This window comes from Bos indicus x Bos taurus, chromosome 26 (assembly GCF_003369695.1).
Source record: "Bos indicus x Bos taurus breed Angus x Brahman F1 hybrid chromosome 26, Bos_hybrid_MaternalHap_v2.0, whole genome shotgun sequence".
NCBI classification, from domain to species: domain Eukaryota; kingdom Metazoa; phylum Chordata; class Mammalia; order Artiodactyla; family Bovidae; genus Bos; species Bos indicus x Bos taurus.
This window is the reverse complement of record NC_040101.1, coordinates 17065590-17092586: the sequence shown is the minus strand read 5'-3', so window position 1 is coordinate 17092586 and position 26997 is coordinate 17065590. Positions and strand designations below refer to the sequence as shown.

At 47.0% G+C, this 26997-nt stretch overlaps 1 protein-coding gene across 6 annotated transcripts in view; it reads right to left on the bottom strand.

The window, feature by feature from the left end:
* AFAP1L2 (actin filament associated protein 1 like 2) overlaps positions 1 to 26997 on the bottom strand; it is a 144363-nt gene that overhangs the window by 88497 nt on the left and 28869 nt on the right. For 2 of the 6 annotated variants that reach the window (XM_027529247.1, XM_027529249.1), the window contains exon 2: positions 21690 to 21743. The exons of the other annotated variants lie outside the window; for them this stretch is intronic. In XM_027529247.1, coding sequence (XP_027385048.1) covers positions 21690 to 21743 — 54 coding nt within the window. The remainder of the gene's footprint in view (positions 1 to 21689; positions 21744 to 26997) is intronic. 6 annotated transcript variants of the gene reach the window in all.

The following is a 26997-nucleotide window of genomic DNA, read 5'->3' as shown; positions in this document are numbered from 1 at the left end:
GCCTCCCTGTCCCTCACCATTTCCCAAAGTTTGCCCAAGTTCATTGCTTCGGTGATGCCATCCAGCCATCTCATCCTCTGATGTCCTCTTCTCCTTCTGCCCTTGACCTTTCCCGCATCTTTCCCAACTTTTCCATTGAGTTTTCTGTTTGCATCAGATGACCAAAATACTGGAGCTTCATCATCAGTCCTTCCAGTGAGTATTCAGGGTTGATCTCCCTTAAGACTGACTGGTTTGATCTCCTTGCTGTCCAAAGGACTTTCAGGAGTCTTCTCCAGCACCACAGTTCGAAAGCATCGATTCTTTGGTGTTCTGCCTTCTTTACTATCCAGCTCTTGCAACCATGTGTGACCACTGGAAAGACCATAGCCCTGACTATATGGCCCTTTGTCGGTAATGTGTCTGTTTTCAACACACTGCCTAGGTTTGTCATTGCTTTCCTGCCAAGAAGCAATCATGTTCAGATTTCATGGCTGCAGTCACCATCTGCAGTGATTCTGGAGCCCAAGAATAGGAAATCTGTTACTACTTCCACCTTTCCCCCTTCTATTTGCCATGTAGTAATGGGGCTGGATGCCATGATCTTAGTTTTTTAAATATTTAGTCTTAAGTCAGCTCTTTCACTCTCTTCCTTCACCCTCATCAAGAGGCTCTTTAGTTCCTCTTTGCTTTCTGCTATTAGAGTAGTATCATCTGCATATCTGAGGGTTTTGATATTCCTCCCACCTGTCTTGATTCTGGCTCATAACTCATCCAGCCCAGCATTTCTCATGATGTGCTCAGCATATAGGTTAAACAAACAGGGTGACAGCAGACAGCCCTGTCGTGCTCCTTTCTTGATCTCGAACCAATCATTTGTTCCATACAGGGTTCTAACTGTTGCTTCTGGACCTGCATACAGGTTTCTCAGGTGACAGGTAAGAAGGTCTGGTATTCCCATCTCTCTAAGAGCTTTCGACAGCTTGTCATGATCTACACAGTCAATGCCTTCAGCATAGTTGATAAAACAGAGAGAGATGTTTTTCTGAAATTCTCTTGCTGTTTCTATAATCTAGCAAATGTTGGCAATTTGAGAGTCTTTCTCCATAAAGCAGTGTTATTTTGCTTTCCCTGCAAATGTACCATCTTCCAGACTGTCAGAGACCTCTGCTCCTAAAATGATGCCTGAAATTAAATTAAGCCCCCTCCCCCCACCCAAAACCAAAGCTAAGGGTCTGGGAGAGAAGTAATGACTCCCACTTCCCAGTTTCCCAAGATCCACAGTCTAAGAAGTTCCCCAAGGAAACCCATGGAGGAACATTCCAGGCCTGCAGGGATGTTCTAGCCACCATGGAAGACCAAGAACACATCACTGGTCATCACTAAGGGAGTTCAGGGCCAGTAAGCCCCAGCCCCACCAACCCTGAGGAAGCACCTGCCCCTGGCATGGCCTGGACCAAGACATGCACCAGATGGAGAAGCAGCAACATGAACTATGCCAGAAATACACACATCACCCACACCAGCTCCTCCGCCATGGTCATGCCTGACACAAAGTCAGCACAACCAGCATCCTCAAATCCAGGTCACCCTGACCCAGCCTAAGTATCTTCTTTTCCCACGATAAAAAGCAAAGGACAAGTTACCCACCACCCAGTAGAACTGTTAAAACCTTGGAAGAGTTTTCCCGTAAAACAAAGGTCTTTAGGGGATGTTAGGAAGATGGAGGCAGAGACAGACAGACATTTTTTCCTATAGTGGAAGTTCTCAAATATTGAGGCAACTTGGATTGCATTTTTATTGCCACTTCCAGACAAAATCCTCCTGAGATTTGTTCTCCATGGGTTTACCCCACATTCCTACAAGTGAATGCTTCCAGGGTGGTCACATGGTCCTCTCTTAATCCCATAACCCTCCGAACTCCGAGTGTTTGATGAAGTCTGAGGAAGTGAAAGTTAAGTAGGTCTTTTCCTTGAGTAAATCAGTTCCCTTGCCTTACAATTCCCCAGAGAGTGGAAATCAGCCAAGGTCAGGACAGTGAGTCTGCCTGGGAAGAGATGATTTCATTGGTTGGGACTTTATGGGGCTTGTATGTTTTATATGGCAAATACTCTGCTATCTTTTTGCAAGGGGGGAAAAAACAAAACAAAAACTCTATCCCTGGCAGGGATCTTGAGTCACACAATCTGGGGAGAGAATGTAGCTAACATCCAACCTTATTTCCCTACTGTCTGGAGTCTCAGTGGCAATTTAGTCTTAAGGAATGATAGGGTTTTACATCCAAGAGGCTTGCATTCCAAAGTGTGGGAGCTCTCCTCTGAAGCCTCATTTACCCTGGTCATTCCATGATGAGGAAGCAGACACTGGGCCCAGGGAAGACCCTGAGTGAATTTACACCCACTGCCCTGGAATGTCTCTCCACTGATAAGGCACCCAAGAGCACCTGACCCAGAACTTTTTGAAGACAACCCTGTATGTCCCTGGTTCAATCCCCGGGTCAGAAAGATCCCCTGGGGTAGGAAATGGAAGACCCACTCTGGTATTTCTGCCTGGAAAATTCCATGAACAGAGGAGCCTGATGAGCTGCCATCCCCGTGGGGTCACAAAGCGTGGGACACGACTGAGCACACACACACAGGCACTATCTGTCCCGAAGCCTTGGTTTCCTCGGGTCTCTAATGGGAATGCAGAGCTCTATCTAACCTCACACAACTGTAAAGTCAAATAAGATAATTCACCTAACAACACTGGTTAGAGGCATGGCAATGAGAACTCTTATTTCCTACAAGCTTCTTGGTGGCGGGAGCAATGTTGGATTTGATTTGCACTAACTCTGTACTGCATATAGATCACGGTTTAATAAATGCCTGTGATGAGTGGGTCTTTCAAAAAATTAAGAGTGAACAAATATGTCACAAAGCTAAAGCAGTGTGGCAATGATGTGTGAATGGTCAAATAGATCAACCGAAAAGACGAGTGCACAGAATGTGTGTGTGCAAAGTCACTTTAGTCATGTCTGACTGTGTGTGACCCTATGGACCATAGCCCGCCAGGCTCCTCTGTCCGTGGGATTCTCCAGGCAAGAATACTGCAGTGGGTTGCCATGCCCTTCTCCAGGGATCGAACCCACATCTCCTATGTCTCCAGCATTGGCCGGCAGGTTCTTTACCACTAGCGCCACCTGGGAAACCCCTCAATGTCTTTATCACCAACTAAATCACTGCATATACTAGGGTCTATTCTGTGTACTCTGGGGCTTCGATCCCTGGGTCGAGAAGATCCCTGGAGAAGGGCATGGCAACCCACTACAGTATTTTTGCCTGGAGAATCCCTTGGGCAGAGGAGCCTGGTGGGCTATGGACATTGCGGGAGGAAAAATAGATAAGTGAAAAACACTGTTCACACACGAGGGTGGCCATCTGGAAAAACAGACATTTAGAGCTCTATGTCATAACTTATGAAGAATTTCAAATTGTACAAAAACTTAGTACATGAAAAATATGATCACAAAGTATTAGGAAAAAACACGACTGGTGGAAATGTAAAATGTTTAGTCACTTTGAAAAACAGTCTGGCAGTTCTTCAAATGAGTAAACATAAAGTTACCTTATAACCCAGAAGTTCTACTAATAGGTATATACCCAAGAGAAACAAAAACATATCATAAAAATTGATATATAAATACTTACAGCAACATTATTTATAATAGCCAAAAAGTGGGATGTTCATCAAAAGATGAATAGATAAACAAGGTGTGTTACAGCTATCCATAGACATACAATGGAATATTTGGTTATAAAAAGGAGTGAAGTATTGATAATATTACAACGCAAACTTTAAAAACATGCCAAGACTCCTGAGAGTCCCTTGGACTGCAAGGAGATCCAACCAGTCCATCCTGAAGGAGATCAGCCCTGGGTGTTCTTTGGAGGGAATGATGCTAAAGCTGAAGCTCCAGTACTTTGGCCACCTCATTCAAAGAGTTGACTCATTGGAAAAGACTCTGATGCTGGGAGGGATTGGGGGCAGGAGGAGAAGGGGACAACAGAGGATGAGATGGCTGGATGGCATCACTGACTCGATGGATATGAGTTTGAGTGAACTCTGGGAGTTGGTGATGGACAGGGAGGCCTGGCGTGCTGCGATCCATGGGGTCGCAAAGAGTCAGACACGACTGAGCAACTGAAGTGAACTGAACTGAACTGAAGTTAAAGAAGCCAGTCACAAGAGTCTACATATTATGTAATTCTATTCATGTGAGAATCCAGGATAGGAAAGTAGATTAGTAGTTACTTACGGCTGGGGGTAGGGGCAGGGAGAGAATGGAGGAAAGTGGGTGTCAGCTTAAGCATAAGGGAATTTTTTTTTTTAATCAGATGATGAAATGTTCTAAAATTGTGGTGATGGTTGCATATATCTATGAATATGCAAAAAACCCACTGAATTGTATACTTTAAATGGTAAGTTGTATGGTATGCAAATGACATCTTGATAAGGCTGTTTTGAAAAAGAAGGAAAAAACATTTTTTAAAGTAGAATTCTAGAGGAAGACTTTCTAAGTATGAGCAAAAGCCATAAAAGGAGATAAATTTGACCACACACATACAAAAAATTCTACTTCAGAAAAAAAAACATAAGAGCAAGTCAAAAGACAAGAAACTGGGCAGCGAGGAAGAGGGTACAAATTCGCAGCTCGTATCCAAAGGGTTAATTTCTTTACCATATTAAAAAGTGCCTACAAAATGAATTTTAAAAGACCAACAACCCAAGAGAGAAATGAACACACTCACACACATGTGAATGGCTTGTAAACATACAAAAGGATGCTCAACTTTTCTTATAAAAAGAGAGATATACTGTGGGGAGAGAGCTTTAGCCACTCTGATAGGCAAAGGTGAAAAAGTGTAATATATCATGCTGATGAGGGTGTAAGAAAACAGACACTCTGACCCTTTGTCTATGAGCATAAAAAGGACACAACTTCACAAGAGGTATTTATCTAGTCAAACTGTAAATGCATATATCCCTTGACCCAGCAATTCTGCTTCTGAGATTTCAACCTGAGATGAAATCCTTGATGTATGTGAAATGACCTGCATGCAAAGAAATTCATGGTGACACTGTTTGTTAGAGCGAAAGATTGGGAAAAAACTTAAACGCTCAAGAATGATAAATTATGCTGTCTCCATATAAAGGAAACGCACAGCAGCGTTAGAAAGAAATCAGCAGATCTATCAGGAAAGAACTCCAAGAAACACCCTTAACTTAAATGAGAATGTGAACAGTGAGTATGCCACATTTGCGGGAAATGGGGACATTATACTTACAGGTGTGTGTTAGTCGCTCAGTAGTATCCGACTCTTCATGACCCCATGGACTGTAGCCCACCAGGTTCCTCTGTCCATGGAATTCTCCAGGCAAGAATACTGGAGTGGGTTGCCATTTCCTTCTCCAGGAGATCTTCCCCACCCAGGGATTGAAACAAGGTCTCCTGCATTGCAGGTAGATTCTTGACTGACTGAGCCACCAGGGAAGCCCAAGAATACTGGAGTGGGTAGCCTATCCCTTCTCCAGGGGAACTTCCTGAACCAGGAATCAAACTGGGGTCTCCCGCATTGCAGGCGGATTCTTTACCAGCTGAGCTACCAGGGAAGCCTGTGTACCTACATAGCTGCTTCTTTTTTTTTTTTTTTTTTGAAGGATATATAAAACTGAAGCAGTGTTTGCTTCCAGCAAGGGAACAAGAGTAAACAGGAGTAAGAGGGAGGTTTACTTTTTACTCTACCCTTTTGCTTTTTAAAATGATACCGTGGGGTTGGGGGTGGGGGACTTCCCTGGTGGTCCAGTGGTTAAGACTCCACACTCCCAATGCAGGGGACCTGGGTTTGATCCCTGATCAGGGAACTAGATCCCACAGGCTACAACTCAAGATCTCACATGGCACAACAAAGATTCTTCATGCTGCAACTGAAATCCAGTGCAGCCAAAAAACAAAACCAAACCACAGGGGTCAAAAAGAAGGAAAGAAAAAAGGACAGGGCCAAGGGGAAGTGAGAGAGGGTAAGAGTGGAGGGAAGGAAAGAAAGAGGGAAGAAAGGGACAGTGAGGATTACTGCAGAGAGGAAGAAAAATATTTGGCTAAATATATCCTTCGCAGATAATATCATTGAGGATGGAATTCTAGGGATTTTCAGATTATAAATTTCTGCTACATACGCATATTTGATAATAAACATGTATGACTTTTGCCACAAAAAAAAGACATAAAATTACTACATGAACTCCTTACTGAGCGAAATAACAGTTTGAAAAATGTAGCTGCTGTTTACACTATTTTAAAGTAACTTCATTAGAAAAAAAATGAAAATAACAAAAAGGGAAAGAAAGACTGAATTTGCCTAGTTGGGCCTTTTATCCCTGGCTTGGAATGCTGATCTTTTATCTTTGTTTTGGAAAGTCAGCGGAGATGCAAGTGCAGAGGGGAGGTTGGAGGCAGAACTTGGTGAAAGGGGGTCCCGTGGACGCCCAGCCTGAGGCTGGCAGCGCTGAGATACCGACTCCCAGCCCCTAGGCCAGAAGTCCTCACTGGTTCCACCTAACTCTCTTCCCCACCTTCTCCTTCTCCATCATTCCTTCTGATCTGGCTACAGGAGCAATGAAGCAGACAGATTCTGGCAAGGAACCAGGATCAGGGTCTTTTCAAATGAGTTGGCTGTTCGCATCAGGTGGGCAAAGTATTGGAGCTTCAGTGTCAGTTCTTCCAATGAATATTCAGCGTTGATTTCCTTTAGGACCTTCTAGAAGGCAGTACTGAAGAGGTGGACTCCTTCACAATGATGTGGGGCCTTTCTCAGCAGCCATGAATCCCATCCTTCTCTCTCTTTCTTGCTGCCTCCAGCCCCCCAGGCTCCACCGCTGTTTGGAGGCTTCCTTTGCTGAATCAATGGCATCTTGTCTGTAGTCTTGACCCAGCTCCAAGTGATGAACCAACTTCATTGGGAGTGTCTGCTGAGGGCTCTCTGAGAAGGGCCATTGTTCCCCCTCCACTTGTCCAAAGCCTCCATTTAGGGACGGCTGTGAGCGTGGATGGAGGACATTCATCACTGGGAACATTTGCCAACAAATGAGAGACAGCTGTTGGGCTCCAAGGGCGTGTGGCTGAATGTTGCCTGTGGTGAGATTTATTTTTCCAAATGAGAATAGCCCCACTTATCTTTTCTCCTTCCAAATTCTAAGATATGGGGAAAAGGCTCACCTTCTCCCTTATGTGTCATAATCCATGGCCATCCCACTAATCACAGGGTGTGCAAGGCATCATGGGAGCACATTAGCAAACAAACAGTGTGCACGCTGCACCCACAGCTGCCTCCAGGCCCATAGGGAGATGTGGCCGGGGACCATGCCCTGCCTCTCCTGACCCTCCATGTGCCCACAGCAGGGCGGTGTCCGCACACTCAGCAGGGACTCCTGAAGGCTGGTTGCAAAGAGGCAGATGGGAAACTGGGCAGGAACTCCTGGGAATTACCAGGGACAAAGTGAATGCCTGCTTATGTGCCAAACACTCTGCTGTGCATCTTAGGGCCTATAAAATTAGCTGTGGAGACATGGCAGGGATACGAGGAACAGAGACCACATATGCCAGCCCAGGGAAGTGCTGACTGGGTCCCACGTGGAGCCTGAGCAGCTGGAACAAGATGTGATCAGTGCAAGGTGGCTTTCCGAGGCAGGGGTGGTAGACGAGGTGGGTGTGAGTACCAAAGGGAGGAGGGATGGGAGCATATATTCCCCATCATAAAGAACAGCAGAAGCACAGGTCTGGCCGGGCCAGCTAAGGATACAAGAGGGAGTCAGGACACCCAGAAGCCAGGCACACAGAGGAGCCTGCTTTTAGAAAAGACTATTTCATCAGCCAGGGTTCTCTGCAGAGATAGCCAAGCTTCAGCTGTGAGCAATGTTGGGGAATCCTCCTCCCCATCCCAAAGGGATAGACCAAGATGCAGCCAGGAGACGCAACACCCCATTTAACAACAGATTTAAATACGGATGCAGCTGGTTTGAAGCCACCTGAGGATGGAGACCATGTCTAGCTTGATCAAGCTACACCAAGAAGCAGAATGCATTCTGGAGTCTGATGGAGCTGGGTTTGGATCCTGCCGGACTGGCAGTGAGGTTTTGCTTGGGCTGCATCTGGCTTCAATTTCCTCCATCCACAGAATAAGGACAATAATGTTTACTGCTGGATTCCTGCCGCCCCACCCCCACCCCCAGTTCTGATTCTGTGCGCCTGGAATAAGATGAAAGTGTCTGATGGAAAAGCTCTGGGAAGCCTCTTATTAACATTCTCAGCTCAGCCTAACTCAGGGAAGCAAGTCTCTGCATTCCAGGGGACTTCTCCCCCAGCAAAGCAATGCCAAGAATGTCATGGAGGATTCAAAGATGCTTCTCCTATCACAACTCTCCCAGGCATGTGGCTTCCCCAGGGAGGCTACAGGTACCTGTTGGAGGGCGCAGCAGTGGCAGGTGACAGGTTCTCACGGCCACCTCCCAGGAGGATTTAGGGACTAAATGAGATGGTAACAAAATGCCCAGGGGAGAGAGGCTACCGCTGAACCTGTGAACACAGCCACTACCAGATGCAGGCTGAGAGGCTGACAACTCACCTTCTGGTAGAAACAGCTTCTTATTCAGTAGCTGTGTGACATTTAAGGCTCAGGCCCTCAGTTACCCCATGGAGAAAACCACTCTCTTAAGATTTCCAACACATCTCACTGGGATATCCATGAAAGGTAAAAATGGAACACCCATTGAAATAAGAAGATACTGGTATTAATTATTGTTTTTCATAATCACTATAATCACTCTTGTTAGTTGCGCAGTTGTGTCCGACTCTTTGCGACCCCATGGACTGTAGCCTGCCGGGCTCCTCTGGCCATGGGATTCTCCAGGCAGGAATAATGGGAGTGGGTTGCCATTCCCTTCTCCAGGGGATCTTCCCGACCCAGGGATCGAACCTGGGTTTTCTCACATTACAGGCAGATTCTGTACTGTCTGAGCCACCAGGAAAGTTTTCATAATCATTATAAACACCCTTGATGCTCCACTTAAAAATCAAGAAGGTGGCTTCCTCCCCGAAGGAAGCAGTGCTGGAAGTCAAGAGAGGTCAGGTGTGTGAGTCCCTGGCAGCCCAGCCCTACCCAGGGAGCAGCTGCCAGGAGGCCCGAGGCTCCCTGCGCCCAGCAGAACCCCGTTGCCAGGCCAGCAAGCAGCAACCTGGGATGAGTGTCTCTGAGCAAATGTTCTCGTGGGGTTGCAACTGGTATTCAAGCTATGTGGGCACCGGTTCCCCATGACTGCAGAGGGCTTGTCACCCTCCTCATCTCATAGTTGGCTCTCAGCACAGAAGGGTCTACTGCCTACAGGACTGACATGAATGTCACCAGCTCTTACTGAGACGTAACTGCTGACCATGATTCCACACCTCACCATCCCTCCCAGCAGCCAATCTCAAACACGTTCCCACCATGACCAAGAAAACACACCGTTTGGCCAGGGTTGAGAACTAGTCAGGCACAACTAGCAATGCCTAAGGAAGTGCCAAGGATTTCCCTTTGCCTGTCATGCAATTCCCAGTCTAGCACTGAAAAAAATCACCTTTCATATATGTTCAGTGTTCTTTAGATTTCAGGACACACTCATGCACGCTTTTCATTCGACTTCCCAACAAGCCTGGGAAGGGAGTAGAGTGGTGATTACTATAGATGGGGTTGCAGAGTCGGACATGACTTAGTGACTGAACAACAAAAAAATTGAGGCTGGGGTGACAGGGGAGTAACAAGGCACAGTGTTCTCATATCAGTGGGTTCAGAAATAGGAAATGGCTCATCTGCAAGGATCAGCTTGCCCCTCCCCAATACTAATGGTTGCATTACTGAAAGCAGAGGCTTCAGGCATCAGAAATAAACATGGAAGACCCATGGCAAATGCAACCCAGTGTCTTGTTCCACCACCACCTACCACCTATAATTAGCATTGTGGGGCTCTGACCATGTGCTGTACCTACGGAGAAGTACAAGATTTCACTCAGTTCTTACAAACCTCAAAGGAAGAGGGTAATCAGTCGTTTTCAGATAAAGAAATGAGGGCTCAGAGAGGGCAAGTAACCGTTCGACACTGCAAGCATGCGAGCTGGATACAAACCAGGCCAGCATAAACGTGCCACTTTCGACCATGATTATATTCGCTGCAACTGGCACAGGGCAGAAATAAAGCAGTCAAGGCCTCTTAGAGGGAGAAGCAATACAGAGATGTTGGGTCAAATGGAGATCAAACAGCTGCTTGCCTTCCGTGGCTTTGCCTGGTGGGGAGGATGCGAGATCACCAGTCGTGAACCTCAGGCACCTGGCCTATACCTGCTACCAACGAGCTGTGTACCTGCGGGCTTTCTCTGTGCCCAGTCCCCGCCTCAGAACCCACTTCAGTGAAGTGTGGAAAACTGGAATAGGTCTGTAGCACCTCAATCTCTTCAGAGAAGTACGAAGAATATTCTTTTAGGATGTGCTTGGATTTTTGCTGTGGAATAGAAGACTGGTGGTAACCTACCCATTTGTAAGAGGCAGTGGGTGACTGGGAAGCTAAATTTGGACTGCTTGTGAAGCGTTCTCAGAATACAACCCAAGCTGCCGGCTCTTCAACCTCATCCCTCTCCACTATCCCTTTGCTGATGGTCTGCTTCCAGGCCCCATCCCCTAAATCCATATCATATGAGGTCTTGATGATCTCAGGACCTTTGTACCTGCTCTCCTCTCTGACTGGAACTCCTAACCATCTTCTCCACATAGCAGCTTCCCCCTCATTTAGGTCTCAACCCAAATGTCATCTCAGAGAGATTCTCTGTGATCACCCTGACTGATATTGGGACCACTCCCTCCCCTGCCAATTACTTTCACAACATCCTGTTTTTCATGTTACTTACTGCTATTTGAAAGTATCCTTTTTTTTTGGGGGGGGGGGTGGCTCTTCTATGCAGCATGTGGGGTCTTAGTTCCTCAACCAGGGATCAAACCCATTCCCCCTGCAGTGGAAGCACGGAGTCTTAACCACTGAACCACCAGGGACATCCTAAAAGTACCCTTTTTTAGAACTGTGCTTGCTTGCTCCTGGTCTGCTTTCTTCCTCTAGAATGTAAGCTCCATTATGACAGGAGCCTCGTTAATACTGTGTCCAGCTTTATCTCAACATCCTGATGACACCTGACACATGATGAAGCTCAAAAAATGCCTACAGTGTGAACACCTGGAAATTCGCCCACTGTGTGTCTGTGTTCAGTCATGTGCAACTCTTTGCAACCCCACAGACTGTAGCCCACTAGGCTCTTCTCTCCATGAAATTTTCCAGGCAAGAATACTGGAGTGAGTTCCTGTTTCCTTCTCCAGAGGATCTTCCTGATGTAGGGATCAAACCCATGTCTCCTGAGTCTCCTGTACTGGCAGGCGGATTCTTTACCACTGAGCCACCAAGGAAGCTCAAACCCTGGGGCTGATGCTTGAACTTGAAAGAACAGAAATGATGATCTGCACTGTTCCATCACTGAGGCACACACATTCCAGTGAACCCAGGAACAAGCAATGCAGATCTAGAGACTGGGGTGGTTATAGCCGGTGACAACTAAACTTGGTCAATAAATGGAAGGTCAGATGAAGAACAGTTAGAAAAAAGACATCAGTGCAAGAGAAAGAATGATGGGAAAGCAATCAAACGAGCAGAGCCCAAATCAGGGATTTGTCCCTTCTCTGAAAACCTGAAGCCTTGGTTCTTGGCTTTTACACACAGTTGAATTCGCTGCCCCCTATTCCCCAACTGAGCCACAGCCAAGAGAGTCAGTTCTTCTGCCCACACTCACAAGACCCTGGGAAGCTCCAGGTTCTGCCTCCTGGGCCCAGGCAGCCTTGCAGAGCACACTCTGGGCAGAGCAGAATTGGGCAGTGGTCTCCCTGGTCCAAGCTCAGTCAGTAAAGAATCTGCCTGCAATACAGGAGACCGGGGTTCAATCCCTGGGTTTGGAAGATCCCATGGAGAAGAAAATGGCAACCCCCTCCAGTATTCTTGCCTGGGGAATTCCATGGACAGAGGAGCCTGGTGGGCTACAGTCCACGGGGCCACAAGAGTTGGACACAACTTAGCAACTAAACTACCACCTCCCTGGTCCACATGGCTCTTTACCACACACATCTTTGGCTCTCAAAAAGACTTAAAGGACAAATAGGTCTATTTCAAGTAGATACAGAGATGGAACAAAAAATTTCAGGGCCAACTTTGTCCAGATCAAGGAAACCCCAGACCTGTTGTGGAAGAAGCAATTGCTCTCATTTGAATGCACTGATTTTGAGTGAATATTCCCATCTCCTTGGTGGACAGAAGCAAAAATGAATGGCTGTACCGAGTCTAGCAACTTTGTGTCCAACAAACCATGTACTAGAAATATCCAATTCTAATGCCTTCAAGAGTCAATCTGATAAACCTGTGGACATCAGCTCTAGGCCGTGACTTGTATGTACTTATGAGCAATCTGAATCCAAAGATGACTCCAGGTGCTCAGAGTGGCTGGAGGTGGAAATGAAAAATAACAACTATTAAAAGCCAGCTCTACCAATCCCAGGCTTCTCTGAGGCAGGGTTATAAGCATCCCCTTCCCTCATGACCATATAGGCTGCTAATCACTGCTACGGATCTCTGGTGTGTATTGTAAAGGTTATCTGTTATCACAACCTCACAAGCAAAGAGTCTCGGACAGCCCAACAATTAGTAAGAAAGAAGTGGCCTCCCACTAACTCTTCCGCATGGTGGTGAGACAAGTACCCACCCCCTCCACCTCTCCATAGCACATGCTTGCACTCCTGGCTGTTGCCATCACTGTGCCAATTCTGGCATCAACAGCAGATGACAAGCAACCTCTTACCAATGTCCTTTCATCCCCGTATTCCATTACCCACCACTCAACAGAGATGATGGTCTGTTGGGTTGGCCTAAAAAGTTCATTTGGGTTTTTCCAGCCCATCTGACAGAAAAATGTGAACAAACTTTTGGGCCAACCCCATATCATGTACTTTTTTGTATGTGTTCCTGCTCCATGACTACTGCTCTATTAATTCTTAATGGCCTGAAAGGCTGCAATTGTCAAGTGTGCTATTCTGCTTCTTACCTCCCTGCCGGCACTTTGCCTTAAAGAGCCCTCTTTTTCTGGATGGACATCTAATTCATTGCTTCTATTGCTACTTAATTTTCTAGAACGTACATCTGCTATCATCATTCACCCAGACACCAAGACCACTTCCTGCTCTTCACCACTGCATATAACGCTGCAAAGGTCATTTTCAACCCTGCCTAGAGTGGGCCCATGCAGAAAGTTCTGAGTGTTCTGAGAACACTCGGCCTCCTCAGTTCTTCACTTCCGCCAGCCTCCTGGGTGGCTGTTCTGGCTGGTTTCACTCTGATAAGTAAAGGAGGCCGAGTGAGCATTCCTTCAGGTGTTCATTAACATTTTGGAGGCTCCATCACCTGTAAACTGCCATTCACACCCTTTATTCACCTTCTTTTCTGCTGAGATTTCTGCCTTTTTCTGGCTGATGTGCATCAGTTCCTTGTATATTCTAATTGTTAACCCCCTGAAGCTTTTAGATTGTAAATATCTTTCTCTTTTATTTCATCTGCCTACTACCTTTATCAGGATGCCCACTAATGACCAGAAGGCCTTCATTTTGATGCAATCAAACTTAGAAAACTTGAGGACGACAACCATTTCTCAATCACACAATACCATACATGAGCACTGACAATACATCACCCATGCAGTTAGGTGCTGTGGACACAAAGAGGAATAATGGCTTTTGACCTTTGATCTTTCAGTCTCCCGGGCACACAGACTTTCCATCAACTGTAATATGGACCTGATGACCATGGCGGGTCAAGTAAGGTGCAGTAAGGGGTTAAAGGCTTCAGGGCGTTGGGGTCAAGGTCAAGGCTGAATGACCCTTGCAGATAAGCCTGGCTGGCAGTCTTGAGGGGAGAACATTCCGGGTTAAAGGAACAGCATTTGCCAAGGTCCAATTGGGAAAGCACAAGGAATCCAGAATGGCTGAGACATAGAACAAGGTGAGAAATAGCCATAGGAACTGCACAAATAGGCAAGCCTATTGCAGAAGGAGCTCAGACTTTTTCCAGCAGCACACATCTTCCCACTCTACTCATAGAGTTGCTTTAGACACTGCCTGCCTTCAAGAAAGAGGGCGTGGGTCAGGGACCCTAAGAAATCTGGGCTCACCTTAGCTACAGACCAAGGTGTTGAAGTCTAAGAGAAACCCAGAGACATAATATTCTAGAAGGAAAAGGTTCATTAGCATTCAAGTTAAGCTACCAAGGTCTACCTCTCCAATGAGACACCCATTGGACAGGTCTAGATTATCCCTAATGCAATGAAGACTTCCCTTCCTGGCCTCAGCCAAAAGCTGCTCCAGCTGCAGCTCTTGCCTTGACAAAAGTTCTCAGCCACAGAATTCCCCAACTGCCAACTGCGCTTGTGCCGGAAATGTACCCAAGAAAGTCATTAGTGACACAACAGAATCTCACCCAGGACCCCACCAGGATCTCTGCCAGCCAGCTGTTTCCCCCTGAAGCTAAACCATTTTTACACCCAGTAATGGTGATGTTTAAGGGGGGGTGGGGGGGAAGCCATTTGTAGACAATAGTTTGCTCCAAGCTGTTTGACTGGTCGTATTATTTCCAGCCAGAGAATAAACCCACAAGCATGGATGAAGACACAGAGGAAAGCTGTGCAAGATTCAGGGAGGGGTTAAGGCCTGGGGCGGGGGAGGGGTCAAGGTGTCAAGGCTGAGTGAGCCGTCGGATAAGCATGGCACCTGGACGTTACTCTACCCAGCAGAACACAACCTCTTTGCACTCTCAATTTCTTTCAACCTGCCTCAGCCCCCCGGGGGGCAGAAAAATAAATCTTGTTGTAGGACATCAATCTTATTCTTTAAAGACATTGCTGCTGCTGCTGCTAAGTCACTTCAGTCATGTCCGACTCTGTGCGACCCCACAGACGGCAGCCCACCAGGCTCCTCCATCCCCAGGATTCTCCAGGCAAGAACACTGGAGTGGGTTGCCATTTCCTTCTCTAATGCATGAAAGTGAAAAGTGAAAGTGAAGTCGCTCAGCTGTGTCTGACTCTTTGTGATCCCAGGGACTGTAGCCTACCGGCTCCTCCGTCCATGGGATTTTCCAAGCAAGAGTACTGGAGTGGGTTGCCATTTCCTTCTCCACTTTAAAGGCATTAGGTAAATAGCTTTAGGAAATTTTGAGAAAATGGGGCTGATCATCACCTGACATCTCTTCCCCAAGACACACACACACCACACACACACGACCAAATCATGCCTGATGCCAGTGAAATGAATAAGCTTATTAGCTTCTTCCCCCAGCTGATAGGTATGTTAAGAGCTGCAAGGGTGCAAAGATGGGAGAAGCCAGACCCCCAGCATCAGTGCCCCTCTACGTTCTCCAACAGACCTAAGGTGTTCTCTAACACAAGCCCTGCTCTTACTTCCAATTGTACTTCTAGGGCCAGGGAAGTAAGCAAGTGCCCAAAGCCGCCTACACACACTTTAGAGGCCTCCTGCTTAGAACAAGAGTCCCGCCTGCCAGTTGCCAAGCCTGCGTCAGGAGTCCAGCTGCACTTAAGAAACGAGGCTGAGACTGACCTGAAACTTGCCCTGGTTAGTGGGGCCCCGGTTCTCACACACAGAATGCGGGCCTCTCTCTCTGCTCCTCTCATCCACAACAACACATCAGGGCCTCCCTGCAGACTTGGGGCCCTCACCTCAGGGTCAGGTGAGTAGAAACCCCACTCACTTATGAAAGAGCCCCTCCCCCAGCCTGAGTGGAGACCTGGGGGGTGAAGGCATGAGAGGGAGTCTTGCTTCAGAGGATTTGATCTCAAAAGCAACAGACTCAATTCTGTCTCGGAGAACAAGACGACCTTCCCCACTCTCGAGGGAACCAGTGCGTGGCCAGCCGGGAGCAACACCTGGATCCCATAACTCCTCTCGGAGATTCGCTCCCAGCCCGAACTGTTTACAATTACATACACCAAACCAGCATCAGATGGGCGGGAGATGGATGCTTGCCCACAGGGAAGCCAGGAGGTCAATGGGAAAAAATTATTTTAGTTCAATGCTGAGCCTTCATGTTTGGAACGTTTATCCAAACTGTGGTGATGTTCCCATGCTCCCCCTGTGCGGATGCCAGGCCGTCCTCTGATGTTCATTTTCAGGGAGCCTGGGATGGCAGTGGGAGGAGCCCCACTCAGGGCTGAGACTGTTTCTTCCACCCCTTGAAGGTTAGCAGGTCATGGGGCTGTTTAAGGACCCACAGAGAGAGGGTGAGAACTCTCCCAGGAATCCTAGTCACCATGACCAGTCACATTAACCTGCACTAGGTCAGGTGGGATGGGTTAGCAAGTGGCTGGACCACAAGGGTTGGGAAAGGGGGCCTTCTCTACAGCAGGCAGTGTGCAGTGACACTCTCTAGGGCCTGATGAAGCAGTTAGGGACTGCACGGAACAGATTTCACTCAGGCCTCCTCTTCCTAGAAGGAATGAGATGCTCCTTGATGGGCTGGGAGCGTGCCCCACTTCCCATCCTGCCTCTGAGGTCATCAGCTCCCCCCTCCACCCCCAGTGAAGCCTGGGATTCAAGCCTTGGCTGCTAGAAATGACAGCAGAGACCTGGGGCCAAGGCAAAGCTCTCTTTCTGGGGCTTTCTGACCTTAGGCTCATGGGGAAGGTCCCTTTTCTAAAGGAGACCTGAACAGAACTCAGAGAGGAAAAAAAAATGAAAAAGTCAAAAGGAAGAGAATAAAAGAATCAAAGAAGAGAGTGGGGGTGGTTGGGAGAAAACAGAGGGAGCAGGGAAGAGAAGGTTGAAGGCACAGGAGCAGCTGTGAGGCTGTGTGCACCCAAGAGGGGTCCTGCAGGACCCAAAACGCACTCACACTTGCCTCTGATGGTGCTGTCCTCAAACCGACCTGCTTGGCCACAGCCTAACTTTCAGGGCACCTGGGATGTTACTGATGGGACCAGGGAAAGACTTTCACTGTCTCCAGTGAGACAAGAGTCTCAGCCCAGCTCTGGTACCCGCGGGACTCTCAGGAAACCCTCTAGGGCTCCAGACACCCCACTATCACTGAACCTAGGCAACCGCACTGGACTGTCAGACACACCATGACCCTCAGCCACAGCTCTAGCAAAATTCCTCACAGAGACCCCATCTCCAAAACACGCCGAAAGACACACCATCCAACTCTGCCCTGACTGTCATGGACTGGCTGCACTGCATCAGGCATTTAAGCCACAGGCTGTCTGATACTTACTGCTTCTGCCCAAGCTCTGCCACATCACCACCCTTTATTTCATTACACGGGTGCAGGAAACTGTCAAGCAGAAGCCCTGCTTGCGGGGAGCGGGGGTGGGCAGGCGGGGGCGGTTGTGTGGCTCTGCTGATGGAAGTACCTAGTGGTGGTATCCATCTTCACTGTGTCAAAAAAAAAAGTGCTAGAAGGGGATGCCACAAAAAGTCCAACAAGGCAAAGGGCAGTAGGGTGGTGATCATCCCAGGCTCCTAAGAAATCCGGGATTATACATGGGAATACCTACCCTCAAGGAGACCCAAGAGCACGAAGATGAAGACAGGATGTCCCTGGCAAACCCTCCACCCAATAGGTCCCAGCTCTGCTATGAGGGACACCCAGCACCCTCCGAGTTCCTTCCTAAAGGCCCCTATTTGAATTTTAGTAAATCAGCTCAATATGTTCAAGGACTTTGGGTATTAAATAAAAGAAGTCAGTGAAGTCTACAAACAATAAGCTCATTCAACACAATCTTTTTTCTCCCCCATCTGGGGACTTGAATACAGTTAACATGAATAAATCCTGTTGTGTAAAAACTGGGAGAGAGGAAAGGGGGGCATGGAGGATGGAAGGAAGTGGCAGGACTCCCATTTGTTGGTCTAAGAGAAAGGCTAAGACAGAACCCCAAAAAATGCCAGCATGCCAAGGTAGCCCAGGGAGACGGTGGTAACACTTTGCAGTTGAGGTAAGGAAGTATCTGGAATTTCCTCACCTATGCATTCCCAGTTTCTCTGCAGAACTCAGACTAATACTCATGTTTGCACTCAACCTAGAAGTGGGCCCTTGGGCAGCCCCAAAGCTCGCCACAAGCCAGGCCTGACAACGTATCAGGGAAGATTCTCTGCAGATATGCACAACAAGTATTTCCTGCCTCTTTCCCACCCTCGTTAGTCCTCCAACATAGTTGAGACCATTAGGACTAGACTGCAATTATTCGATTATTATTCTGTTTATTATTCAGGAATTCTTCCTAAATACCCCAAGAACAGGTGGAACAGCCTCTGTGGGTAATTAGCATCCTGGACACACTTTTGATTAAGAAGAGTCGCGTGTGTGAAATTCTACAGCGTAATTCACGGTTAAAAGTCATCTGGGCCCATGCGGTCCTCACGGATGAAGGTTCTACAGCCTTCCAACCCGCTGTACTTAACAAAAAGGAGAAGACACAGAGTCAGCTACCGAGGTCATAGAGCCAGACACCGTTCCCCTGCCTAACAAGCCAATTCAACTTGGGGTTTGAGTTTTTAAGAAATAGGGAACCACTAAGCTCTTCGGATTCCATTAGGACCACCAGATGAATACTTCCTTATTTGTGTGGGATCCCATATCCCCCTCCTGGGCTGGTGAGCAAGCGCCAGTGCTGGTTGTGCATCACAAGGTTTTTTTCCTGCTTGGAAACAAGAGTTGTTGCTGTTGTTCAGTTGCTAAGTCTTGTCGGAAACAAGACGCCTTGTTTCCCACAGGGGTTAGCTTTCTAACCCCTTACCTGGCATGAGGCTAGGTGCATTATTTTGCTAACTCATGCATTCTCCCTGCTCAGAATCAATCCTATCTAGCAGAGACACGCAGGACTGCCAAAAACAAAACGTTGGCCGGGAAATAACTATGGTGCAGACTTGGGTACTCAATTCCAATTCAATAACTTCATTGGTGGAAAAAAACAAACTTGCAGCAGAAAAGCTGCCAAAGTTAATACATTAGAGCCATGTGTGTGCAGCAGAAGAGTTCCCAGGGTGGGAACCCGGGGCGAAGGCTTCAATATTCCATGACCTTCCTGGGCACATCTGCTGCCTGGGTTTTAGGAGATCAGCTTTTCCTTTTCTCTCAATAGAAGAGCTTCCACCATCACCCTGGTTGTGCCTCACAGACAAATCTCTTGCATGTAAGTTACCATCAAGTAGTCCTTTGTTTTGTACCTGAATTGTTCACCTTCTGCTGCACCTCCAGACGGCTGCAGGCATGACCACACCAAGACCTCAGATTCTATTTACGACCCATGATGGCCAACCACACGCTCAATGGATTCTCCATCTTACACCACAGTGTCATAAATGGCTAGGGTTTGTTTTAAAGTCAGCTTTCTGGAGGTATAATTTACACAAAGGGCGAAAACAAAACTGCCCTGTAGATTGCACAGTTCTAAACTATATAACCAACTCTGCGACACAGATTCAAGAAATGAAGATTTCTATCATTTTAGAAATTTCCTTCAAGCCCCTCTGTGGTGAAGCCTTTGTCCCCGCCCTAGCAACTACTGACCCGTTTTCCTTTCAGACAGTTTGGCCTTTTCCAGAAAGTCACGCAAATGGAATCACAGCGTGTAGGCTTTTCAAGTCTGGCTTCTCTCTCTTAGGACACTGGTGGTATCATGCAGCTACAAACTAAGTTCAAAGTGCTGTTTTTAAGCTCTGGGCTTTTGCTTTCTTGTCAAAGAGACGAAATAGCTGGCTCCATTCATCTTTGCTGTGGAGTAATCACGTTTGATTTTGGAGAAGGCAATGGCACCCCACTCCAGTACTCTTGCCTGGAAAATCCCATGGACAGAGGAGCCTGGTAGGATGCAGTCCATGGGGTCGCTAAGAGCCGGACACGACTGAGCAACTTCACTTTCACTTTTCACTTTCATGCATTGGAGAAGTAAATGGAAGCCCACTCCAGTGTTCTTGCCTGGAGAATCCCAGGGACGGGGGAGCCTGGTGGGCTGCCGTCTATGGGGTCGCACAGAGTCGGACACGACTGAAGCGACTTAGCAGCAGCAGCAGCGGCAATCACATTTGACTTAGCCTTTTAATAAAGCTGAGGCTTGGGAAAAAGGTGACCTAACCCACCAACTCCAGTCTGTCCGAGACTGAGGGATTTCCTGGGATGTGGCACTTTCAGTGGCAAAACCAGGCAAGTCCTGGGTAAACTGGGAGAGTTGGTCACTCTCCTTGGGAAAGCCACTCTAGGGGCAGGAATGCACATGGCCCCGCTCAGATTCCTCCTGGGAGCAGAAGGCTGCTCTCTTAGAGCTGACAGCCAGCCATCCTTCCCCCACTGAATCAGGAGCAGGCAGTCAATCTGCAATATGCTGGGACCGACCTGACCACACTCAATAGGCCTGTTGCTGTCTTTGAAGTCCCTGGGAGGGGCTCAGGGAAGTGAGAGGAGAACTCAGGGATCTGTTTAGGAAAAAAACAGGGCAGGGCTTCTGTTGCTGTCAGCACAACTTCCCCCTTGCCCTCCCTGGCAGATATTTAAGGTCCACAGAGAGACGGGACATGAGAATATGTTGAGCTCATCTGGTTTATAACCAGTACAGTGTGTCCAGGGTAATGCAATTCATGTTCTTGACTTTTTCTATGCATTCTCCTTACTCCTCCCTTTCAGTGGAGTTTTTCATTAGTTTGAGACCATAGGGCTTCCCTGGTGGCTCAGACAGTAAAGAATCTGCCTGCAATTTGGGAGACGCAGGTTCGATCCTGGGTCAGGATGATCCCCTGGAGGAGGGCATGGCAACCTACTCCAGTATCCTTGCCTGGAGAACTCCATGGACAGAGGAGCCTGGCGGGCTACAGTCCATGGGGTCTCAAAGAGTCGGACACCACTGAGTGACTTTCACTTTCAGGGAGAAGGTGAGAGTCAAGCGACAGAAAATTAGTAAAGAGCTTGAGGTTCTTGTTAGAATGCAGGGGCCTCTCCTATATACACTTAGTGAGACAGCAGAGGAATTCCTTGCCCTTCCAGCTGACCTCGAGGGAATTACATAGCTGCTCTGAGAAGCTAGGCGGCCTGGGAACAGACTAAGCAACCCCAGCTCAGAGCTTCCAGAAGCATGAGGGGCACAGCTGGTACCAAATTAACTGTGAGGACCACCCAGCCCCCGAAGAAGCCAGGAACTGGAGGGGCCAAAACCATGTCAGAGGTTTCCGGGTATCTGCTCCCCTGAATTAATATACAGTTGCCCCTTACAAGCACAGCACAGCAGCTCTGACAAGTTATTCCACTAAGCCGCAGTTGGTAGTCTTTCTGCTCATTCGTACAGATGAGGAAGCAAGGCCAAGAGGGATTAAATGACTTGCCCAAGGTCGCACAGAGTTAGTGGCCAAAGACAGATTAGAACCCTGAGCCCCAGAGTGCCCAGGCCCGTGCCCAGCTCCAAACATCCCTCAGAAATCGGTCCAGAGCATGGGCAGAGCCAGGTCTGTGCCCTCGGGAGCCCTGGAGGCCGGGTGAGCTGCTGCAGGGGGCACAGGCAGGCTCATACTCACAAGCAGAAACCTGCAGCATCCTTCTCTGCAGCAGCAGACAGCAACAGCCCTGTGCTGGAACAGACAGAAAGAGGCTCAAGTCGAGAAAGCCAAGGGAGGCCACCGTGGGCCTGCAGTCTCCACGTCTGGAATCTGGGTTTGAGATCATGCCTCATTTTCCTTGGTGCCCAGGGCTCCTATTGCCTGGAATTCATTCCTTCGCTCATTCCCCCATCATGTCCCAGACACTTACTATGTCACCTGGAGGTGCTCTAGGGCTGAGAGGGAGCCATCCTTGGAGGAGAGAAACATCCGTGTTTTGAACGGGTTTCAGGGCAGACAGACATAGAGACATATAATGATAAGACAATGTGACTTTAATTCAACAAACAGTTTCTGAGCACTTGGGATGTGCTGTACCTAAAATAGTGAGGGAACACACAGCAACTCAGGGAAGGCTTCCTGGAAGGGGCAGCACGTGGGCCGGAAGACTGAGAAGAGTTTCACTGAGCGGCTTAATCGTTTCCTGGCTAAAAGGACACTGATAAGGCAAGTGCCTGAAACTGTTCTGAGCACTTCTTTCTCAATAAGCCCTTGCTGTTATTAGAACAGGACTCTACCCATCAGAAACTCATCTCTCGGGGATCTCTTATCTGGGTTCTGACTTTCCGAGTTAATCTCTTTCATCTCAGTGGACCTGTCTCTCAAATGGGAGCGAATAATCCCTCGTCTTAGAGAGGCTCCGGGCTTCGGAGGCTTGTTCACACAAAAGTCCTTGAGCCACAAATTCCTTGCACAGCTGATGGCATCCTCTTTCCCACCAAGGCTGCCGTGCTCCACTCTCAACAGGAAATTGGTTTTATTTATAAGAATCACAATCCTAAACTGACGTTTACTGGGCTGCTCACATTCCCTCTCTCACTTCCCTCCCCTCCCCAGGACACATTCACCCTCCAGAGATTCCTCAGTGACCACAGAGCAAGTAGCGCTGAAGAGTGCTCGGAAAACCGGATGGACAGATGCTGGAGACTGTTTCCTAGAAGGGGATACTGAGGCCTGGGGAGTGACTCACCCGACCAAGCAGAACCCATGGGGCTCCCGGTTCCCAAAGAGCTGCCTCTTCCTTGCACCCTGACTGCTCTCCCTCCCGTTTCTGCCTAGGCTCTGGGAAGAAGTTCCATCTTCCCTAAGCTTGGGAAAAGCCTCCCATCTCTGGATGACAGAAGTCTTTAGAGAAACGCTTCCCATCATTAAAGGGATTTGGAAGAAAACTGGCACAGCTTCCTCAGCTTTGAAGCTCCTTGGCCCCTCCTGCCCTTTAATGGGACTTGGAACCAGCCCAGTTCCGAGAGCGCTCACCCCTTCTGAAAAGGGCAGGGGCCCAGAGCAGAATTCCCCCTACTCCTCCTGGCCTTTCAGCACCAAAGGTGACCTCTCAGGATTTGTTTCAGACCACTTCATTGCCAAAGCATCGAGGGCTCCCACACAAAGAGCTTCAAAGTCAGGAGGGTTCAGGTCAAGTACGATCATGAGCAAACCCCGAGCTTAGGAATCGGAAGCATCACATCGGAGACTGTTCTTCAGTAGCTTTCCCACAGCCTTTTAAAAAAAGCCTTTAAAAGCCTCGAGTAATTAAGTTAGATTTCTGCACCATCACAAAATTTGGTTAAACCACATCATGTAAGTATGGAAGAGGTATCTGTTTCACTCCACACTTGCTCTTAATTTTCCAGGTGAGGAAAGTGTTACATACTTTTTTCCAAAGGCTCACATCATTGGCTACACCTTAGAATCACCCAGAGCTTTAAAAAACACACCACCTAAGCTGAACCCTTAAACCAATTAAATCAGAATGTCATGTGTGTGCACACGCACGCACGCTCACATTCATTTGAGTCTGACTCTGCAATCCCACGGACTGTAGCCCACCAGGTTCTTCTGTCCATGGAATTTTTCAGGCAAGAATACTGGAGTGGGTTGCCACTTCCTTCTCCCAGAATGTCTTGGATGGGGGTCATATTTTTTAAAGCTCCCTGAATATCTCCCACATGTGTCTAAAGTTAAGACCCTCTGCCTTAAGTAGAAATTTAATTGGAAAAACCTGAGCTCCTCGACAAGGAGGAACAACAAATTCAGATGACGCTTGTGAAGGTGAAACAAATACTATCAATCTGTTCATCCCTTTTAATTAGTTTTCCTTTTTCAGACCTTCCCTGGCCACCGATCGCATGATTCCCACATAAGCTTTCAAGTATTTTTACTGGCTTGACTCTTCACAGCTCATCTCTATCTTCCAGTGCCCAAGAATTAAGTGCCCTCTCCTGGCAATCAGGTGATCTGACTCAGAAACCAAAGCACACAGGAAAGGGATGATACACTTTTGACCAATTATTGTGATCCAAATTAAAGTGACTATCTCAACTGTGCATGTATGGCTGCAAGTGTGACGCAATTTCAGGAAGCTTTGGCATGGACTTCCAAGTGCAATCCACAGATAGTAGGTCAGTCACATTTGGCCCTGGACACACTCACCAGCTGGAAGAGCAGTAGGAACCAGAATCCTTGACCACATGGTGTGAGTTCAGCCAATGGGCTCATCCACAGGGACACAAGGATGCTCTTATGAGATTCATAAATACGTAAACACCCAAGGACGGGAACCATCTCAAAGCACCCCATAGGATTTAGCACAGCTTAGACAATAGCAAAGAAATTCACATGCAAAATACAGCAATTCTGCCATCACTTTCTAGGACAACTCTTATAAACGCTCTACCTCTCTGGGGAAGACACCCCCACATACTCTTTCCTCTACCACCTTGGTTTTACTTAGAACCATGGCTGTCTAGCGGAATGGCTTAGAAAGGATGAGGAGAAAGCCTGGAAGTATTTCTACATTACACACTGGGTGATATTCCAAAGACTCTCTACCTCCAGACATCTCTTTACATCTTAAGACACAATGGAAAATCAGCCCAGAGCCTAAAAATGATAGGCTACTTTGGAGATGCACAATATGTAACATGCAGACTGGGGAATATGGAAAACAGTTTCTCCTGTACTGACTGATTTGTGAGATTTACAAATGAGAGAAAACACTTTGAGATTCTGGAGATGGTGATGAGGCAGTTTACCTATTCTTAAAAGTATCACAAACAATTCTTTACAATTATTACAAATGTTCTGAGACTCCAAGTACATCTTGCACTTCGATTTAATTTTGCTGTTAAAATCACGATGTGCCTAGTCATTTCATAATCATTCAATCTTACCTTTAAAAGAAAAAGGCCCTCAATCTCTGACAGGCAAGAGGAGACTCAGATACTAGAGGCTGCACTGGTTAATGGAAGACTGGGACCAACATACTTAATTTGATTTTGTTTGCAGTAATGCTTCCTAAGGCCCATTTGACTTCACACTCCAGGATGTCTGGCTCTAGCAAACCATCGTGGTTAGCCCGGTCAGGAAGATTTTTATGTGTAGTTCTTCCGCGTATTCTTGCCACCTCTTCTTGATCTCTTCTGATTCTGTTAAGTCCATACCATTTCTGTCCTTTATTGAGCCCATCTTTGCATGAAATGTTCCCTTGGTATCTCTAATTTTCTTGAAGAGATCTCTAGTCTTTCCTATTCTATTGTTTTCCTCTACTTCCTTGCACTGTTCATTTAAGAAGACCTTATCTCTCCTTGCTATTCTCTGGAACTCTGCATTCAGTTGGTTATATCTTTCCCTATCTCCCCTGCCTCTTGCTTCTCTTCTTTCCTCAGCTATTTGTAATGTCTCCTTGGACGATCACTTTGCCTTCTTGCATTTCTTTTTCTTTGGGATGGTTTTGGTCACTGCCTCCTGTACAATGTTATAAACCCCTGTCCATAGTTCTTCAGGCACTCTATCAGATCTAATCCCTTAACTCAATTCATTACCTCCACTGTATAATAATAAGGGATTTAAGTCATACCTGAATGGACTAGTGGTTTTCTCTACTTTCTTCAATTGAAGCCTAAATTCTGCAATAAGGAGCTGATAAGCTGAGCCACAGTCAGCTCCAGGTCTTGTTTTTGCTGACTGTATAGAGCTTCTTCATCTTCTACTGCAAAGAATATAATCAATCTGATTTTGGTACTGACCATTTTGTGATGTCCATGTGGAGAGTCATCTCTTATGTTGTTGGAAAAGGATGTTTGCTATGACCAGTGTGTTCTCTTGACAAAATTCTGTTAGCCTTTGCCCTGTTTCATTTTGTACTCCAAGGCCAAATTTGCCTGTTACTCCAGGAATCTCTTGACTTTTTACATTGGCATTCCAACCCCTTATGATGAGAAAAGGACATCTTTTTCCAGTGTTAGTTCTAGAAGGTCTTGTAGGTCTTCATAGAACCAGTCAACTTCAGCTTCTTCAGTATCAGTAATTGGAGCACAGACTTGGATTACTGTGATGCTAAATGGTTTGCCTTGGAAATGAACCAAGATCATTCTGTCATTTTTGAGACTTTTTGTTGCATTACTGCAAACAAAGCTAGTGGAGGTAATGGAATTACAGCTGAGCTATTTCAAATCCTAAAAAATGATGTTGTTAAAGTGCCCCACTCAACAGGTCAGCAAATTTGGAAAAACTCAGCAGTGGCCACAGGACTAGAAAAGGTCATTTTTCATTCCAATCCCAAAGAAGGGCAGTGCCAAAAAAATGTTCAAACTACTGTACAAGTGCACTCTTCACATGCTAGTAAGGTCATGCTCAAAATCCTTTAAGACAGGCTTCAGCAGTATATGAAACGAGAACTTCCAGATGTACAAAGTGGGTTTAGAAAAGGCAAAGGAACCAGAGATCAAATTGCCAACATTTGTTGGCTCACAGAGAATGCAAAGAAATTCCAGAAAAATACTTACTTTTGCTTCACTGACTACATGAAAGCCTGTGACTGTGTGGATCACAACAAACTGTAGAAAACTCTTAAAGAGGTGGGAATACCAGACCACCTTACCTGTCTCCTGAGAAACCTGTATGTGGGTCAAAAAGCAACCATTAGAACCTTACATGGAACAACTGACTGGTTCAAAATTGGGAAAGAAGTACGACAAGCCTTTATATTGTGACCCTGTTTGTTTAACTTACATGCAGATTACATCATGCGAAATACAGAGCTGAATAAATCACAAGCTGGAATCAATACTGCTAGGAGAAATAACAACCTCAGATATGCAGATGATACCACTGTAATGGCAGAAAGAGGAACTAAAGAGCCTCTTGATGAGGGTGAGAGCAGAAAGTGAAAAAGCCAGCTGAAAACTCAACATTCAAAAAACTAAGATCATGGTATCCTGTCCCATCA